The 21864-nt window shown below is 34.9% G+C and overlaps 1 protein-coding gene across 1 annotated transcript in view; it reads left to right on the top strand.

Moving 5' to 3' along the window:
* LOC114340054 (protein MON2 homolog) overlaps positions 1 to 21864 on the top strand; it is a gene marked incomplete at its 5' end in the record, with an annotated part of 58032 nt that continues 36168 nt past the window's right edge. The window contains 4 exon segments of the mRNA XM_028290771.2: positions 1 to 57; positions 114 to 535; positions 7704 to 8580; positions 15196 to 15358. Of these exon segments, the coding sequence (XP_028146572.1) occupies positions 1 to 57; positions 114 to 535; positions 7704 to 8580; positions 15196 to 15358 (1519 nt within the window).

Here is a 21864-nt window from a genome sequence, read left to right as displayed (position 1 = left end):
AGGAGTATGGTTACCAATTGTTACTACATTCCCCACAGGGCAAACCAAATCTACATAGTAAGTAGACAATATTATCTTTAGGAATAGATTACTGTAATATTAAAATGTTTCAGTTTGGAAATGCTAGACAAAATAGAGCCGCCAATAGTTCCAGATGGATACGGTATCTCTGTAGCATATGCTTGTTTAATGGAAATTATCCGTTCCCTCCAAATAACTATAAACCCACAACAGCAACCAGACGAACCTGTTCAACCCAAGAAAGAAAACAGCAAAGAACTGAACTGCCAACTGATCAATTCAAGTTGGTGTGGCTTGTTAGCTGCACTGAGCCCGCTAGTGGATGCCAGTACCGAAGAGTCTATAACTGAAAATATCTTGAAAGCTATTCAGACTTATACTTCATTGTGTGGCATGTTGGATTTGAACACTCCAAGAGATGCGTTCATAACAGCTATTTGCAAATCTTCCTTGCCACCACATTATGCTCTTACAGTTTTAAATACTGTAACCTCTGGAGTGAATCTTAGACAAGGTAATTTATTTAATCTAGTTTGTCTTTCATATCACTTGAAAATTAAGATTTTTGCCAGTTGTTGTAATTCCCTTACTGTCTTCAATTCATTTCTTAAGTTTCTTAAAATTTCTCATCCGCCTTTATAGACGTTTTATCAACTTTTCGATTTTTTCTGGATCAACGTGGAATGAAGTAAATAAACACTTCTGTTGTATGTAGGCATATGAATTTATTAAAATTCTTAAAATTTATCCACATGGGAGTGAAAATACAAAACGTTTTCGGTCAAACTGACCATCATCAGTGTAAACGTCCAGTGTACAAGTAATTGTAACTAGCCACTTGAATAGGTGTAAAAATCTCTAAATTACATTATTGTTACATTGTTTTCGAGCAAGGATGAAATACATTCACGTGTGATCTTTAAAATCTTAAGACATCGACTTAATGTCGACTACTTTTTAATATAGAATGCAACAATAATGTAATTTAGAGGTTTTTACACCTATTGAAGTGGCTAGTTACAATGACTTGTACACTGAACGTTTACACTGATGATGGTCAGTTTGACCGAAAACGTTTTGTACTTCCACTGCCTTGTGGATAAATTTTAAGAATTTTAATAAATTCCTATGCCTACATACAACAGAAGTGTTTACTTCATTCCACGTTGTTATATCGAAGGTATACAGCCAACTACTGTTTACAGGGTTTATCCCTTTTTGAAGTTTCTGGATCATTTCCATTTTCCATGGACTACTTTTTATAGTAGAACCTTGCCTCTTTGGAATTTTGGTTTTGCCAACATTTACAGCCGACTGGTTTTGGCCACTGTATTTTTCTAGATAACTTAAATTTTTACCGATTTCAACTTCCTAGTCAGAAATAATGTAGCATTATTATTTGATTTTCGCTATTATCAATGACGATACGTTTTGACCTTTGATTAATAAAAAATTACTCTATATCCGCAATAAACTTAACTAAATAATAGTGGACTTAATAGTTGTGATATCAAATGGTCGTGTGCAGCCATTTATAGTTTTGATGTGCATTCTACCGTTATCATAATATATGTTTTTCAAAGTGGTTATTATTTTAGAACTCACCCCAATGCCAAATAGCTTTTGCAACAGCAAATGATGGATAATGGAGTATTTCTTTAAATTTTTTCCTAGGTCTGCTTTTTTTCTTTTTTGTGATATTTCTTGTTTCATGAATTTTTCTCATTAGTCTACGGCCAGTCTAGTCTAGTCTAGACTAGACTACTAGTCCATGCCAGTTTAATTGTCTCTTCATTATTTTGTTCATTATTGGTTCCTGTTTGGATATCCCTCTCATTGTCTCATTTCTTATTATATCCCATTTGGTCTTTCCGTAGATGTCTCATCTACGGGCTTTATGCTTTTTCTGTAAAGTTATATTTTCATTCGTATATAGTATCGTCGGTATCACAATCGTATTATGTTTTCATTTTTGTTTCTTGGGTCAATCATTTTTTCTCAGAACTGGCGCTAGCGCGTAGTACATTTTGTTCGATTTTTTGATATTTTGTTCTGTTCGTTACTTCAAGGTCTATTTTTCCAACATTGGTAATTATACTTACAAGAGAATCATGTGCAGTAACTATTTCCAGTTGAGAATTTTTGCATTTTATATATATTTCATTTTCTTCCTTTTCGCCGATGACCATTATTTTACTTTCTTCGATATTAATTTCCATTTTCAGTTTCTCTATTTCCTCTGTCCATATGTTTATTAAGTTTTTGCATTTTGGTCACGGAATCTACTATAAGAACTATGTCATCCGCATATAATAAGGCGTGTATTTTTACTAGCTGTAGTCTTTGATCTCCTATTATTGTCCGTATTTGGTTGGTTCTTTCTTCAGTATTTCTAATCAATTCGTTCATAACTTTTATGAATAATAGCCGGCTAAGACTGCCTCCTTGTTTGATACCTTTTTCCCAATTGAATTCTTGAGATCTTCCTCGTGCTATCTGTACATGTCCTTTTACAACTCTGTAGATACTTTCAATTATTTTTATCAGCGTAGTTGGTACTTTGGGGCCGTTCAAGTATTACGTAACGCAGGTTGGGGGGGGGGGTGTCAAAAATCTTCAAAAATTGCGTTACGCAATAGTTAAACGCCCATTAGAGTGCGTTACGTAGGGGGGAGGGGTCAAAAATCTTCAAAAATTGCGTTACGTAATACTTGAACGCTCCCTTTCATTTTCTACAAGCATTGCCATATATTTTTCCTTCTATAGAGTCGAACGCTACTCTTAGATCTATGAATGCTAGAATGAGCTTTCCCCACCCCCCGAGTCAATACTTATTTCTATTATATTTCTAATGATGTAAATTTTATCGTTTGTCTGTCTTTCTGGTCTAAACGCTGCTTAATCTTGAAGCACGACAAATTAGATAAACATAGTGATGTACATAAACTTGACAAAATTCGTGCTACATAATTTATTAGCGCTCCGGTAGCTCTAATCATCAAGAGATTTTAGGATGTGAGTTCATACAACAATATTTAAGCTAAAGAAAAGAAATTATTAATTTTTTGGGCGCCATTAATAGATCAGAATCTATTGCTATTTATCTATATAAAAATTACAAAAATGTTACGAAAAAATGGTATCCCTTTGACTAGTAATGGTACTTACCCTTGGTGTCTGTGGTAGTCTGCATTTCCTAATACAATAAGGATACATAGATGGATTGTGCGAACAGAAAAAGACGAAATAAGTTTAAACATAGTTACCATTTATTTAGATAGAAAATTGTTAATAAACTGAGTTGATTAGAAAAATAAAAAAATAAGTCTTTCGCGTTTCATTTTAAAAGTTAAAAAAAAAAGAAAAAGGAACGAAACAGTTTATTGCAAAATACCTGGTGATGATCCGTTGTTGTTGAACTGCTGGAATCGGGTTAGCTCGCAAGAGTTGTGGATACGACGAAATCACTTTCACTTTTCACTTTCATTTTTAGAGTTAAAGTACTGTTACATAATTGTTATTATATTATACGAAAAATAAAAATTTCATAGTTCTTTTTGTTTTATGAAAAAAAATAACTGCGTTCATGATTATTAGTGATACTTCTCACTGACTTGATAATAAAACATACTTTATTTAGACCATTGTCTTTAAAAAAAATGGAACTGCGTTCCACGAAGATTGAATTAAGTACGGTTTGTACGAGACATATTAAACGGAAATCTTATCCGCAAAAGTTGAACTAAGTTCTGTTTGCACGAAACATATTACACGCCGTACTAGGAAAACGATTCCTTTATTGTACCGGACACAACACAGAGAATATACCGGTATGGTATTTAAGACAACATATCGCACTTGCGATTTTCACGACAGAATCTTTAAGATCCCATTTTGCCTATTTAGGCACAGACAAGAAAAAATGCAGGTCTTCACTGCATGGCCGCTAGAACTTAATTAAATTCTTCTTGTCCTAATCTCGGACAAGATTCCTCTCTGCTCTAAATTCACCTCCCTTTTTCACAGCTATCACCTAATTTGACCAATAATCATCATTCCGAAAATTTTCGTACCAATCACATAGCTGGAAAATAATACTTAGACCAGCCTTATTATGGTCATACGTTTCTTTTTCGGCCAATCACCACGAGTGTCCTTTTTGTAACCGTTTAAGGATTTCCACGAAAGTTACTGCGTTGCAATTTTGTGGAGTTCTTAGATTTCTATCATTCAAACGCTTAGCAATCTTTCCTATTCTTATTTTTATGAGGCATATCCTGTGCAAAGTAAATAACTCTTAGGAAAACTGTCTCCGAGCCCTAAAGTCTCTTTGTATTTTTACTGACTGCAATAGCTAAATTACCAGCTTAGGCGTCTAGAATTTCTTAAAATATTAATATTTCCGCTTTCTTGTGGGTGGTCTATGAGAACGCGTTGGGAGTTACATTTCGTCTTATTTCTATCTATAACGACAGAGACGGACTTTTGCGATATTTGGATTGTGATTCTTTGAGCCTGTTTCAGTCTTCTCTCAGTTCTTTTTTTACCTCTTGTATTAGCCTCTTCTCTACCATTTTCGTGTATATTTTAAAATATACCGATGACAAGCATATTGCTCTATAATTTTCGCAGATGACGTGTTCTTCTTTTGTATGCCTCTTTGTATATTTTCCATAGCCAGTTTATCCTTTCTTCTACCATGTAGAATTATAATAACTTTCATGTAACAATTATAATAACTTCCCGGGGCCATGTCATCATCCTCTCCAGCTTTGCCTGCTTTTATGTTTGAAGATACTCACGGTTTGATTTTGTATACACTGTTTATGTACTGTACAATCTCGTTTTAAAATATATTTAAATCATAACCAAAAACCGTATTACATACTCTTACAAAAATATTCTAAAAAAGGTCTAATGTACATTCACAATCAAGATGCAGTAGAAGTAAACAAACCAAGACGCATTAACTGTTACAGGGAGCACTTCTGAGTCATAATTTACAATGTACACTGTGGGCTGAAATAAAGGAGTACATTTTTTAGTTGAAAATAACTTTATTGCTTTTTTGGCGATTTTATTTCTTTTTGCAGGACTAATAGCCTAACATGTCCTCAACATGACTGCAAATTTGGAAGCAAAAATATCGTACATAGTCGGACTTATAAAAAAATTAATGTAACGGTGCATTTGAGCTCGTTGTAAATGAAAACTGTCTTAGCTAAAATTAAACTGATATGCTCTTTTGATAGGTTAACTATCCAGAACACTTCAGTAAAACGGAAATTTTTCAAAATTACCGGATTCGCAAAATATCATTTTTTTTTATTTAAATCATGTTCAGAACACGCCTTCGCCATAGAATTTTAAAAAATCCCGAATTGGTAAAATATAATTTTTTACTTAAATTAGGAAATTTTATTCGAGTACTTTTCTAATATGTTCGCCAGAACGAAACCCTGTTAACACTAAATTACATTTTTTCCATCGTTTCTGCCTTATATTAGCAGTAATTTTTGTTAAATGTCTTAAGAACGCTCAAATCTGTCAATTTTACTTAGTAAGCCATGACTGCTTAGGTTGCCATGGAATTTGTTTGATATTTATTATAGTTAAATTAAGTAAATTGGCCAGTTCATAATGCCACTTTTAAGCTGGATTTATGTTACAACGGGATCGTGGACGGGACGGGGCAGTTGAAGTATCGTCTGATATGAAAAGCATTGGCTGCTTTATTTTACGACGGAACGGGCCGGGACCGGAAAGTGCCGAGGACGTGCGATTTCTATTGTTCTGCGCGCCGTGCCTTCCACGTCCCGGTGTAACATAAATCAGCCTTTAAGCAAAGAGGACAGAATATTAATTAAATATGACCGTGAAAAATATAATTATGGTGCAAGAAAAATTGTAAATGCATTTCCTGAGAAAAATTGGCTCATTGGAACGATAGGAAAGTTCTTAAGATATCTAAGGGAAACCCATGGGTCTATTGAACATAAAGTGGAAGAGGAAGGAAGCGAAGCTCAAGAACTGAAGAAAATATTAGAGAAAGGGTTGTTTTAGGAAATTTGCAACCTGGCCAATCTGTTGGAACAAGGAAAATCGCAAAAGAAACTAAGATTTCCCGCACATCAGTTCGAAGAATCATTAAAAAAGATTGCCATCTTAAAGTATTTAAAAAAGTTTACTGTCAAAGACTTACTGCCAATGTAAGAGAAAAACGACTGAAAAGATGTAATTTGCTACTGAGAAGATTCCGCTCTCGTGAAGACATCAGAAAAATATGGTTTTCAGATGAATTTTATTTTATTTACGGCCTCCTAAAAATACCCAAAATAATAGGGTGTATTCTGACGTACAATTTAAGAGAGAAATTCCTCTAGAGCATCTTTTAATTGAAAAAGTCATTTCTCAAACGGTGTAATGGTCTCTGTTGCAGTATCCATGTTGGGAAAATCTCGTCTGATTTTTGTTGATGCCAGGGTAAAACTTAATTCAGAAACATCAAGAAAAAATTTTGCAGCAAATATTACCTGAAATTGAAGAAGTATGTTATGATTACACTTTACAGCAGGATTGTGCTCCTTCGCACACTTCACACAATACAAGGATATTCTTGAGTGAAAATTGCCCGGACTATATTGAGCCAAAGATGTAGCCACCTAACAGCCCAGAATTAAATACGGTTGACTATTCAATTTGGGGAATTTTCGAACAAAATTTGTATGATGGACAACAATTTGAAACCATCGAACAGCTCAAAGAAAGAATGCAGTTTGTTTGAAACAATTTTGAACAGGGTGTAATAAATGGGGGTAGCAATTTATGGCGCAGAAGACTTCAAGAAGTGGAACAATAATGGTGGCTGCATTCATAATATTTTAGTCTAAGTTTTAAAATTATTAAATTGTTTTCATAAATGTGTTATTTGTTAAAATGTTATATTTTCCTAATTTAATAAAAAGAATGATATTTTGCGAATCCGGTAGTTTTGTATAATATTTTAGTCTAAGTTTTAAAATTATTAAATTGTTTTCATAAATGTGTTATTTGTTAAAATGTTATATTTTCCTAATTTAATAAAAAAAAATGATATTTTGCGAATCCGATAGTTTTGGAAAATTTACTTTTTACTGAAGTGTTCTGGATAGTTTACCTACCCAAAGAGCATATTAGTTCAATTTTAGTTAAGACAGTTTTCATTTGCAACGAGCTCAAGTGCTCTGTTACATAAACTTTTTTATAAGTCCGACCCTGTACGTTATTTTTGCTTCCAAATTTGCAGTCATGTTGAGGACATGTTAGGCTATTAGCTCTGCAAAAAGAAATTAAATCGCCCAAAAAACAAAAAAGTTATGTTGAACTAAAAAATGTACTCCTTTATTTTGGCCCACATTGTAAATCCCAAATAATGATTTACAAAGTTTATACATTGTAAATCATGATTCAGGAGTGCTCCTTGTAGCAGTTAACATATATTGGTTTGTTTACTTCTACTGCATCTTGATTGTGAATTTAGTCTAAGTTTTCATACTGGTCTGACAGTTCACGAGCTACATAAGAAGTTTCTGTTTATACTCTGAGTTTCTTTTGTATATGCGATATTTTATATTGTATAAATTATATAATGATAACCTTTTATAATACTTTTATGTCTATATTCATATATGTCCATTTTTTAGTTCATAGAGACAGTCAAGATATGAACATTCCTCTTATTGTGCCCTATGGTGAAACAGAATACCGCCAACAGGTAGTAGCAGTTGGTACTCCTCTACCAACGTCATCTATACCAGCTGGAACTCAACAAGGACCTGTGATGCTAACGGCCAAAAATTTGCAGTCAATGCGAGCTTTGCTTAGTTTAGCCCACTGCCATGGTGGAATTTTAGGATCGTCTTGGCATTTAGTCTTAACCACGTTGCAGCATTTGGTTTGGATTTTGGGACTAAAGCCATCGACTGGAGGAAGTTTAAAGGCAGTGCGACCTGCTACAGATACTAATACTGGTATTACTAGTTCTGTTATGGATAATCTGCCAGTTTTGTCTACTATGTTAAGTAAATTGTTCGAATCTAGTCAATATTTAGATGATGTAGCATTGCACCATCTTATAAGTGCGTTGTGTAAACTGTCTCAAGAAGCAATGGAGCTGGCATACTCCAACCGAGAACCTTCCTTATTTGCAGTAGCCAAGCTACTGGAAACAGGTCTAGTGAATATGTCGAGAATAGAAGTACTTTGGAGGCCCTTAACAAACCACCTACTTGAAGTGTGCCATCACCCACATATAAGAATGAGAGGTTGGGGAGTCGAGGCTATTACATATTTGGTCAAATCAGCTTTGCATTATAATCATGTAGTACCCTTGCGAGAAAACCAGAAACTCCAAACTTTACTTCTGGGTCCTTTATACGAACTATCTTCAGTTCCTCATGGAGATGTTAGGCAAAAGCAGTTGGAATGTGTTCTACAAATTCTGCACACAAATGGAGAAACGCTCACTCATGGTTGGCCGTTAGTGCTTGGTATTATTGGTGCTGTCAATGATCAACATGGGTAGGTATTTCTTTTTTTATATTTAGAATACATACTTTTACTTACTTAAGCCGCCTTCTTATACCTTACGATGTCGTGGTAAGTGGAGCCATCAGACGCCTCCATGCTTTTAGGTCAGTAGCTAGTCTCTGCCTTTCTCCGCTTAATATTTCTTTTTGCGAAAGCTTTTCCAATATCACCGTTCCATGTTCTTGCTGGTCTGCCTCTTCGTCGTTTTTATCAGATGCAGCTTTCCATACCCTCTTTACAGTCCTATATTACTCATTCTCGCCATATGGCCGAACCACGGTAATTGTTTCGTTTCAAGTCTTTCTAAGGTCTTTCCGACACCGCACCTTTCACGTATTTCTTTGTTTCTTATACGATCACGTCTGGTCACTCCGGTTACCGCTCGCAAATATCACATTTCACATGCTTGAATTTTACTTCGAATTTTGCCGTTCTTGTCCAAGTTTCACTACCGTAGAGTAGCACCGATTCGTATACAGTTTTAAATATCTTCATTTTTTAAGGCTTACTTCCATTTTCCTAATAAAACTCTTATTTAATGCCTTGTATAATTTTGATGCACTATTTACCCTGCTATTTATTTCTGGTTCTATATTTCCTTGTCCTTTTATTTTTGATCCTAGATACTCAGAAGTCCTCTACTTGTTTAATGGTCACATTTTTAGCATTACATTTATATTTTCTTGAGCTTTTGATATTACGAAAACTTTTGTTTTTTCAATATTTATTTTCATTCCGAATTTCTTAAAAGCTTAATTCCAAATGTTCACATTCACTTGCTAGTCTTTTTCTGATTTTGCCACCATTACCAGGTCATCAGTATACGGGGTGTCCCCAAAAATAGTGCATGAAAAATTTAAGGTAGGGATATAATACACAATTTAGAACAAAAAAGTCCTATAACATTTTTTTCTAAAGTTAACCGTTTTCCAAGAAAAAAATTACATTGTTCTCCATATAAGTGAATTTTTATTTTCATAAATTTGAATGACATGGCAACGTAGCCTAGAAGAACTTGCTGTGACTGTGGAAATTTAACCTAATAACCCCTTGTTTATTTACTATTTGAGGTGTGATTTTTGGGGTTGTTGACATCGTAGATACCTACCTGCAAAATAATGGATATGGGTTTGGTTGATATTTACATTATTTTACCTACCAGATGCAACTGACCTACAAACCTACGTTTTTAATCTTTAGATTTTTGAGTTGCACGTTGTTGCCAGACTTCAATTTGCATATCAAAATGTATTTTCGTTTTTTGGTCAAACGGATGAATTTAGAAAAAAATGTTATAATACTTTTTGCTCTACATTGTGCCTTCTACCTATACCTTTAAGGAACGCACTGTTTTCGGGGACACCCTGTATATCAACTCTGACACGTATACTTGTTGGAGTTTATACACCCCAACCCTAGAGTTCTGTTTAATTTATCCATAATTATTTTTGCAATTTCGTCCATTAGAGTGTATGAATAACAAAGGACTTCGGACACCACCTTGTGTTACACCCGCCCTAAAATTCTAGAGATAAGCGAATGTTCGTTATTACCTGTAAATTTATATATTATACTCTTTATTGCTTTGATTAACTTCGGTTTCACATTGATACGGTTTAATATTTCCCAGATCTTGTTATTTGATATTTGAATTTTGACGAGTAAGGTTGTGTTTTTACCATGCTCCGATATATATCAAGTTTCAGTGGCGATAAGTACTTAATTGCTGAATTCATAAAAAGTTATCACAAGTCATTATGATAAATAAAAATAACACCAAGTCGTTATCGACAAGGTGTTATAGGCCAGTTCATAGTGCACCAAATTCTGCCTAAATTAGGTAAGTTTATTTAGTACATTATTTTAACAAAATCAAGCAAAAATGGATGTAAATAGCATTGAATTGCAAATGCAGCAACAACAGCAGCAAATTATTATGCAGCCAGTGCATTTTCCATCCACGTCGACGCCATCAACGCCCGGTGAAGTACTCCTAGCACAGCAAAATCAGGCCCTGATGAAGGAGAACCAAGCAAGGGCAACTAATGAAATAAACTATTTCAATGCATGGAAAGAACAATCCGAAACTGTTAAAGGCTTCAGGATACGATTTCTCAAATGCAACAACAAATGCAAGTAATGCAGAATCATTTGGAAAAATACGAACAAGTGAAAAACGTACCAACCAGAGAAGATGCGATACCAGTAGTATATGAAACCGATGAAGAGGAATTAGCAAGAGAAACCGAGTGGATACGAGTTCAACACAAGAAAAAATTTAAAACACAAACAATCACAACTAATGATCTACATCAAAAAAGTTTGAATAATCTGCATATACAAACCAATGAAATTAAAAAACCTAAACTACCACCCCCCATAGTTGTAGATGGGATTAAAGACTACAATATACTATATGAAATGCTTAATGAAAAAATTAAGGGATATCAAATTAAAATAATTAATAATGAAAATATGAAAATAAACGTGCAAGATGGAGAAAGCTACAGGCTTGTAACACAACTGCTCCAAGAACACAACTATTTATTTCATTCTTATGAAAACAAACAAAGCCGTCCAATAAAGGTTATGGCTAAAAAACTGCATCACACGTGCAAACCTGAAAGCATAGTATCTGATTTAAGAAAAAGGGGATATAAACTTTTGGAAGCTGTTCCTAAGCTAAAATTCCGAACCAAAGAACCTTTAAATATGTTTTTACTAACATTCAGGCAGGATGAAGATGTTAATAAAATATTTGGAATTACTGACATCATGGGTAGCAGGGTGGAAGTAGTCTCTTTAAAAACCAATAAACTTGTACCACAATGTAAACGGTGCCAGGCTTATGGTCATACACATAAATACTGCGCTAAGGAACCAAGATGTGTCAGATGCACTAGCAAGCATCTAACAGCAGATTGTAAAAAACCTAAGGATGACAAACCTAAATGTGTACATTGCGGAGGTGAACATCCAGCTAATTATCGAGGATGTGTCGTTGCAAAAGAGATACAAAAACTCCGACAAAAGCAAACCAAAAAACCTAACCCATCTCGGCATCCACAACGAAATGCCATTCCACGGGTAGAACAACAGCGTGAAGAAAAAACACAAAAGAAAACATATAGCGAGATTGCAAAAAACAAAAATAATTGTAATGAAAAATCGACACAAAAAGAATCTGCAGCTACTGAAATACTATTGCAGCAAATACTAGACAGACTAAATCAAATGGATAACAGAATCCTTAATTTAGAAAAACGCGCCCAAGGAGCGATACCAAAAAACAAAAATGGCTAAGCAACTGCGCATTATGCAATGGAACGCCAATGGACTCCAAAACCACCAACAGGAATTGCAAATAGTCCTTGACCTTGAAAAAATAGATGTGTGCCTTATATCCGAAACACATTTTACTAGAGAATCATATATCAGATTCCGTGGCTACAAAATATACCAAACAATACACCCAGATAATGCAGCAAAAGGGGGTAGTGCGGTTATTATAAAAGAAACCATTAGACATTATCAAGACACTGGATACCAAACAGCAGAGATTCAAGCCACAGCTGTCAACGTAACCATGAGAGATTATAACGTTATCATAGTAGCGTTGTACTGTCCTCCTCGACATGCATTAAAAGAAGAAAATTATACCAACTTCTTGATGAATTACGGTAAAAGGTTCATTATAGGAGGCGATTTTAATGCAAAACATGTCCATTGGGGTTCCAGATTAACCACAAATAAAGGTAAAGAGCTACTCAAAGCAACCAAACACTTAAAGTGTGATGTTCTGAGCACAGGCACCCCAACCTATTGGCCAACGGACCCAAACAAGATACCTGATTTAATAGATTTTTTTATCATAAAAGGCCTTGCGTCTAATTTTGTACACGTGGAAGAAGCATTGGACATGAATTCGGATCATTCTCCAATTCTTCTTACTCTCAGTGACACTCTCATACAGAAAGAAAATCCACCACGATTAACAAATAAGTGTACAGACTGGACTAGTTTCCAATTACAATTAGAAAGGATAACTGATCTCTCTGGCTCATTAAAAACCCCCAAGGAATTAGATGAAGCTGTAGAAAAAATTACGAATAAGATCCAGCAAGCAGCTTGGGATAATTCACCAACTATTATCCAAAGAACTAAAGGCAACAATTATCCTAAAGAAATAAGGGATATGATAGCCGAAAAGAGAAAACTACGACGAAACTGGCACATGACTAGAAATCCTGCAGATAAAACTGTTAAACAATGCCACACAAAAATTAAAGCGAGAAATCAAACGCATACAACAAGAGTCCATAGGGGAGTACCTCAGTGAACTAAGCGCTGATAAAACGACAGACTACTCTCTGTGGAAAGCAGCTAAACGGTTTAAAAGACCAATTATACAAAATCCTCCTATTAGGAATAGCAATGGTACCTGGGCTCGTAGCAATGAACAAAAAGCTACAATATTTGCAGATCATTTAGAAAATACATTCAAACCACATGATGGAGAAGATCTTGAAGAACCAATTGAACTAAATGATGAAAACATAAAAATCAACCCTGTTACTCCTAATGAATTAGAGACAGAAATAAAGCACAATTTGAATCCGAAAAAAGCGCCTGGCTTTGATCTTATTACTGGTGAGATTTTAAAGCAGCTGCCGAAGAAAACCATTATAAAACTAACCCACCTTTTCAACGCTTCATATAGACTTAAATATGTTCCGAAGTTGTGGAAAGTGGCAGAGGTGATAATGATAACTAAACCTGGAAAACAACCTCACCAAGTAACGTCGTACAGACCAATATCACTCATCCCGGTGATAGCAAAACTCTATGAAAAAATGCTCCTAAAAAGGCTAAAGCCAATAATTGAAGAGAGACAGCTAATCCCATCCCACCAATTTGGTTTTAGAGAGAGCCATTCTACTATTGAGCAAGTGCATAGGATCACTGACATCATAGAAATGGCACTGGAAGAAAAGAAAGTTTGCACCACTGTCTTCCTGGATGTGGCCCAAGCATTCGACAAGGTGTGGCACAAAGGATTAATACATAAACTGCGCTATCACCTACCAGAACAGTTCGCCCAACTCTTAGAATCATACATATCAGACAGATGCTTCAGAGTAAAGCAGGAGGAAGCATACTCTGATTTGAGACAGATTAGAGCTGGTGTTCCACAAGGAAGTGTCCTTGGACCAGTTCTGTACATTTTACACACCAGAGATATCCCTCAACTACGTCAAGATACTATTGCTACATTTGCAGATGACACAGCAATTATCTCAGTTGGAAATAATCATGAAGAAGCGGTACATAACTTACAGAACTCCATAAATCAGATATATAAATGGACTAAAGCATGGAGAATCAAGTTGAATGAAACCAAATCCATACATATTGATTTTACCAATAAAAGGAGGCAATACATACCAATCAGAATAAATGATATCCTGATTCCATATGAGAATACTGCAAAATATCTGGGCATCACTCTTGATGCAAGACTTAGGTGGAAAGCACATATTAAAAAGAAAAGACAAGAGCTTGGAATCAGATATAAAAAAATGTATTGGCTGCTTGGACGTGACTCCAAATTATCAATCCATAATAAGTTGCTACTCTACAATCAAATCCTCAAGCCTGTCTGGAGCTATGGCATACAACTATGGGGGTGTGCCAGCGAAAGTAATATACAAATAATTCAACGCTTCCAAAACAAGGTACTAAGGAACATCGTAGATGCCCCCTGGTATATTAGAAACAGTATCATCCACAATGATCTGGGGATCGACACCGTTAGACAGACTATATCTAGATTTGCCCGGAACCACGAAGATAGGCTCCATCGTCACGTGAATGTTGAGGCCCTCCAGCTACTTGACAACACGAACCAGACCAGACGTCTTAAAAGAATCAAACCATATGAGCTAGTGTAGTGCGCATAGTGCGGTACTAAACCATATGAGATAGTGTAGTGCGCATCGTGCGGTAGTGTACACGTTAATTGTAGTGTAAATAGGCGATATGCTAATATAACCTAAAGAAATACTGATGAGTAAGACTTTAGCTTAAAAAAATGTAGTTAGGTTAGGTTAGAATTAAGTTACTCATTGTTCCAATAGTGAACAGATTGTAATGTTACTCCGAGTGGAGCATTAAAAAAAAAAATTTGTTACATGGTGTACGATTAAAGGCTTTTCCAAGTCCACAAAATAGAGAAACAACTTACTGTTATGCTCTAGGGCTTTTTCTGATGGCTGTCTCACCTTGAATATGAGGTCGGTTGTATCCCACCCAAGCCTAAAGCCGCATTGACTGTCATCCAATGTGACAAGGATATTATTTCTTAGATTTTTTTCTAGTATCATTTCGTAGATCTGACTAGCAACTTCCAACAATGATATGCCCCTGTAGTTTGAACACTTATGTTTATCACTTTTTTTGTGTAATGTGAGAATTATTGCAAGAGTCTAATCTCTAGGTATGCATCTGGTATGCCAACAGATCCTTATGATCTTCCATAGTAATTGTAAACCTTCTCCTTCCTTATCTTTAATACTATATTATATTTATATATTCACTTATTTTCAGCGAGAATTTGATTAGAATTGCTTTCCAATGTCTGCAGCTGGTTATAACAGACTTTTTGCCTGTAATGCCCTGGAGATGTCTGCCTCTATGTGTAGACACTGTTGCCAAATTTGGTTCTCAAACACAAGAATTGAACATATCTTTAACAGCAGTTGGTTTAATGGTAAGTACCCTTGATACTTTATGAAAAACTTTTCATTTGGTGTAAATCTCAAATATTGAATGCATTCCCCAACTCGTCAATTTATATTGTAGATCCCCCATGTCTATTCGTTTATCGTTCCGTACTTCTACATGTATTGTAAATTATAGAAGGCTCGGATTCTGGTGGTTACCAGAGTTTTGCTTTCCAACGTAAGAAATCTTTAGTTCTTCCGGGAACATCCATAAACTACGTCGTAAATTTTTAGTTTTTAATATCCTCCTCGTAAAGTAGCTTCCGTCGTAAAGCGTCATTTATAGTCGCCCCCCCCCCCTTCATGGCGACGTCGCAATTGTGACTCATGACACCCCCACTTTGGTGATTTTTAAATTCCATGTTATGTCTGAATTTTTTAAAGTTAACACTCGAACTTTATTTACGAATGTATTCTATGAATCCCATCAGTACTAATATGTAGCTCATTAATATGCACGTACTTTTTTCCCTCAATTCCCTCCACAACTAACTAGTTTTATTTGGACAAAAGACAACACTTTTATCGGAGTACCTATGCTTTCTTAACTGCATCATATAGATCTTGATACTTATTTTGTTTTGATTTCAATGCAATTTCTTTTATTATGTGCAAATACAATGTACCTACTACACAGCAAAAAAGTGGGGCGCCACGCAAGATGTCTTGGTAGCAACTTACAAAACCTATGTCCGGCCGATATTAGAATATGGGAGTGAAGCTACAATAATTGCGATTACAAACACCACCTCCAAGCTTGAAGTCGCCCATAACACTGCCCTTCGCGTCATCACCGTTGCTCCAAAATCAACACCGATTACATCAATGGAAGCCCAGACCGGTATTGAACCAATACAATGCTGCAAAGAGCAACACGCGTTAACCTTCTGTGAAAGGCAAAGACGAATCTATCTATCTATCTAATCAGCCCTAAACATCCGTCCTTGGATATAGGCCTCCTCTTTCTTCTTCCATGCCTCTCTATCTTGGGCAATTTGCGTCCTATTTGACCCAGTGTGTTTCTTCAGGTCATCCGACCATCGCATCTGTGGCCTTCCCCTTTTTCGTTTGTGGTTCCACGGTCTCCAATGTATAATCATCTTAGTCCATCTTTCATCCTTCTGCCGTAGGGTGTGTCCGGCGAACTTCCATTTAAGCTTTGCTACTTGGGTAGGAACATCTTTCACTTTTGTTTTGTTACGGATCCATTCGTTTCTTTTCCTGTCTGATAGTTTAATGTTCAGCATTTGCCTTTCCATGGATCTTTCTGTCTTGGCTATTTTTTCCATATTTTCTTTTGTAAACGTCCATGTCTGAGAGCCATATATTAGAACAGGGAGTATACATTGATTGAATACTCTTGTTTTTTAGGTATTGCGGGTATTTTCTGTTCTTTAGAATATAAGACAGTTTTCCGAATGATGCCCAGGCCAATCTTATTCTTCTCTTTATTTCTTCGGTTTGATTTTCTTTATTTAATCTAGTGATTTGTCCTAGATATATATACTCTTTTACTTGTTCTATTCTTGTTTGTGCCACTGTAATTATTAGTTCTTCTTGTTGATTGGTCATGGTTTTTGTTTTACTGTAATTCATCTTCAGTCCTATCTTTATCGATTCTCTATCTAGTTCTTCCATCATTCTTTGCAATTCTTCACTTCTTTCTGTTATTAATACAATATCATCAGCATATTGTAAGTGATTCAGATATTGCCCGTTTATGTTTATACTCAAGCCATCCCAGTGTAGTTGTTTGAACACATCTTCTAGCGCTTGGTTGAATAGCTTGGGCGAGATGGTATCTCCTTGTCTTACTCCTCGGTTTATTTTAATAGGCTCCGTTTTTTCATTAGCTTAATAGTTGTTGTTGCCTTATCATAATATATATTTGTAATTAAGTCTGTATATTTGTAGTATATTCTGCTGTTTTGTAGGGAATTCTTTACTGCCCAGTGTTCCACACTATCAAATGCTTTTTCGAAGTCAATAAATGCCATGTATAGCGGGATATGATATTCGTTAGCTTTTTCGATTAATAGCTTCATCGTTAAAAGGTGGTCACTTGTACTGAAGCTCTTTCTAAATCCGGCTTGTTCTCTTGCCTTGTATCCATCTAATTTAGTTGTTAATCTGTTTGTTAATATCTTGGTTAATAGTTTGTACATCACATTTAGTAAAGTTATGGGTCTGTAATTCTTTGAATCCTTTTTATCTCCTTTCTTAAATAGTAACAATGTTATGAAACCTCTATACTCTGGGTATAGAGATTTTGAAGAGAAGAATAACGAAATATGGGGAAAATAGGAGCGAAGAGATTTAAGACAAAAAGAAGAGGGGCTTAGCTCAGAAGGGAAAAATCAAAAGGGCAGAGAGATACTAAACCTCAAGTGAGTGTTTGGGCTAGCTTCAATACACCGAATATTGGCTTTAGAGATATAAAAGGAAAGATTTGATAATGAAATGATAGTAATTAGGAAGATGAGACCTGTTAATACAAAACTTAATACAGCTAGGTAAGACCACTGGAGATAAATCGAGATAAAAGGGACGATAAACAGAGAAGAAAATGGGCGCCAACTCTGACAGCTCAACTTCTGGGACACAATATTTGAAAGCTCACTCTACTTAACTGTAGCGAAAAAGAAAAAAACTAAGTTTTGGGCCCAGAATTTGAACAGCTCGAGATTTTTGAAGTAACGAACAACAGGAACTAAATGACACTGGTTACAACCACCTGAAATACAAAATACTAATCTTGTCTTGCTATTTTATATACTAGTGATACAGACTGAAATAAAACACCAACCTTAATAATTATTTACATACAAATATATTAATAATAAATATGTTAGGTATATATATCTTAACAGTTTACATATAACTCTCTAAACACAATAACAATGCTAGTGGGTGGTGTAACGGTCAAACAGGGCCAAAAAGCCACTAACATGCAATGAACCACTACACACTGCGCTAAGTAAAGGTATTTATCACAAAATCCAAAAACAAAGTCCGTTGGAATAGCAAAAAGGTCTATATAAATGAGCTGGTCAGTGACTCTTTATATATTATACAAAAAAATCCTACTAGACGTATTCCCTATTTAAAATCCGCGACAAAATTTTACAACACGATTCCCTATTAAATTTTAAGATACAATTATTTATGATTATTAAACAAGACCTGATTTTATTTATTTGAACTAACTACTACTTATACTGAATCAAAGAGAAAAAAAACAACGACCTAAAACCCTATCTATCACGAAAATATATGTACTCTTCCTGATCATATGCATACGAAAAGTTTACACTGTAGCAAATATATCTTACCCAAAAGTAAATACTGAAAAGTAAATAAACTTATCTTACACAACAGCCGGTTAAAAGTAAGGTTGCAAGTCCATAGAGATGAATTCTTTTGGCACGATAACGCTGGTTGGCTGCTGTGGTGAGTAAGTCCTACTGTAAGGTCCTGGGTGAAGATGCTGGTTGTAGTAAAATCAGGTATGGTGTATTATCCAACAAAAACAGCCCACTCTAGGGATAAACCATCACAGAGTGGCTAGCAATCTAACTGGTACATAATCAACGTGATAGAGTCACGTTACGTGACTAAAATAACTAAGTGACGGAATCTAAAATAAAATTTAACAAGTTAATTACATTCTTTATTAGAATCTGTGGACCAGTACAGCAGTTCACTGAACTGGACCCAAAACAAAACATTAAATATTAGGTTAGGTATCTTATGTCATGTCAAAACTTTCTGAATCTACCGTCAATAAAGTCATGACAGACTTGCGCGAAGAATGAAAATGCGCAGAAGACAGAAGGCTGTATAGTATTTGTAAAAACTTTCCATAAATCACATATAAAAAAAACTTACTGAAAAAGCCTAATGCTAAAGTATAAAATACATTGGAATTTACGTTTGACACTAAAAAAACTATGGCCTTGATTGAATGTTCCTTTGCAAATGAGAATGAATATCATTATTATACTATGAATTATATATAAACTTATGTGGTAATTTAATCTAACGAAAGATCTAACTACAATGATGCATTGGATTTCACAACGAAGGAACGAGAGATAAATGTACTATGTACTTACGGAAACAAGGCAGGCACGCCGAAATATCCACTTCTGTTATGCGAAGAAGTCCACAGAGATGTTTAATTTTGGTTATCTAGTTTTGTAGATGGTATTAGCTGACGTTTGATTTCCTTATAATTATTTGATTTCCATCGAAAATTTGTTTCAATCCCGTCACTTAAAAATGAGAATAACCTCACTAGCGGCGCGGCGTCTGCCCTTCGAGCCGTTTCCTGACCAACTGCCGTTCAATGTTTTCCGAAATCGATTCGTGTCGATCCGATAGAATCATGCGCGGTGCTTTCCTCTTGCTTCGCTGCGAAAGTAGGCACCTGGGCGATTAAATAGGCGTCTCCAAAGAATTTTCTAGAGGGGTATTTTTAATGAAATTTTAATGGGATTTATTTAGTTAATAGTGTAACCGCTACAGTTACTGCTTCGTTCCAAGTGTTGGGTGTTTGTTTTGTCATTCATATTTTATTCATAAGTATGTACAAAACTTCTTTAGTTGTTTTTCCACCATTTTTTAGCATTTCTACAGTTATCCCATCTTTTCCTGGCGATTTATTATTCTTCATCTCCTTGAGTGCTCTTTTTATCTCATTCTTACTGATTTCTGGTTGTAAGTAATAATAATAATAATAATAATATGTTTTATTTGCAGAATGATATGTAACAATACATTATAATACTTACATATTAAATTCAATAATACATTTCTGCAAAAAAGAGATGACAAACAGCTAGGCTGATACAATGAAGTGTCATCCCTTTATTACTATAAACAAAAACAAATGATATATGACATTAAAAAAAAAATACAAAGAAAAATAATTGCTATTTACTTTCTTGTAAAATACTTTTGTACTTAGTCTTAAACGTACTTATTGGTAGATATTTTAGATGTTGGGGTACTTGGTTATATATTTTAAAAATCATATATGTGAATGATCCTTGAAATTTAGTAGTTCGGTGAGCAGGTGGTGATATTTGGCCTCTGAAACGAGTATGTATGTTGTGCACATCACTGCGAAACGTAATTTTATTGTATAAATATGGTGGAGACTTCTATAATATTATTTTATGATACAATGTGGTCAAATGTAACTCTCTTCTTCTCTTCATATTTAACCATTTAGCTTCAATCAGTTTATGGCTAATTCTTTCGAATTTTCTGATACCGTAGATGTACCGGAGACAAGAGTTTTGAGCCCTTTGAATACGTGTTGTTTCTATATTGTCAAGGCACGGACCATATACTGTATCACAATAATTAAAGTGACTGGGAACCATTGTATCACACAATAAAATTTTTGTCTTTTGATCTAAAATGTGACGATGCGGAAAAAGCATTTTTAGATTGGTATAAGCCCGTCTAATGCACTTATTCACATGACTGCCAAATTTGAGATCTGTATCTAATTCTAAACCTAAATTTCGTGCCACATTAACAGATAATACATCAACACCATCAATTGAGACTGATAGTTGCTCTGAAATGACGTCTTTGTTTTTTCCGAACACTAACATTTGAGTTTTAGTGGGATTTATGATTAACTGATGTCTTTTTGAAAAGTTTACAAGTTTTGACAATTCTGTATTAATACGTTCATTTGTGATAATACTATCAAACTCGGTTATACTAATTTTTATCTGAGTATCATCTGCATAAATGTAAGCTTTACAATTTTCTAAAACAGTAGATACGTTACTTGCATATAGACAAAATAAAACCCGTCCCGAAACTGAACCTTGGGGCACACCACAAAATATGTTTTTTTTATTAGATATTCCCGAACTTGTTTCCACAAACTGAGATCTGTTAGTAAGATAATGTTTAATAAATTTAATAGCATTTGGAGAGAACCCTACATAATGCAAAATATTGAATAATAACTGATGATTCATTGTATCAAAAGCTTTTGTATAATCCACAAGTATTAGTATACTAGAATTTCCCTTATCTATGTCTCGAAGTATGTCATCGGTAACTTCCAATAGCGCTGTTGCACAGCTGTAGCCCCGCCGAAAGCCTGACTGACTAGTTGGTAAAATATCATATTGACTTGTATGTTGTTCAATTTGACTTTTTTATTATTTTTTCTAAAACTTTCGACAACACAGATAAAATGGAAATAGGTCTGAGTTCACTCATACTAGTTATGTTGGATTTCTTAGGCAAAGGAAAAACTTTTGATATTTTCCATTCATCGGGAAAAACTGATAATTCAATACAGGTATTAACAATATTAGTTATGAATGGTAAAATGTATGGGCAACATAGCAAAAGCATGTCAATTTGTAATTCGTCGACTCCCACTGCTTTAGTTTTAATTTCTAGTAAATATTTATACACAGTATTTGTATTAACTGTGATGAAATTCAATAATTCATTA

The sequence above is a fragment of the Diabrotica virgifera genome, chromosome 10 (assembly GCF_917563875.1).
Source record: "Diabrotica virgifera virgifera chromosome 10, PGI_DIABVI_V3a".
NCBI lineage: Eukaryota > Metazoa > Arthropoda > Insecta > Coleoptera > Chrysomelidae > Diabrotica > Diabrotica virgifera.
This window is presented reverse-complemented; position numbering and strand designations above follow the sequence as displayed.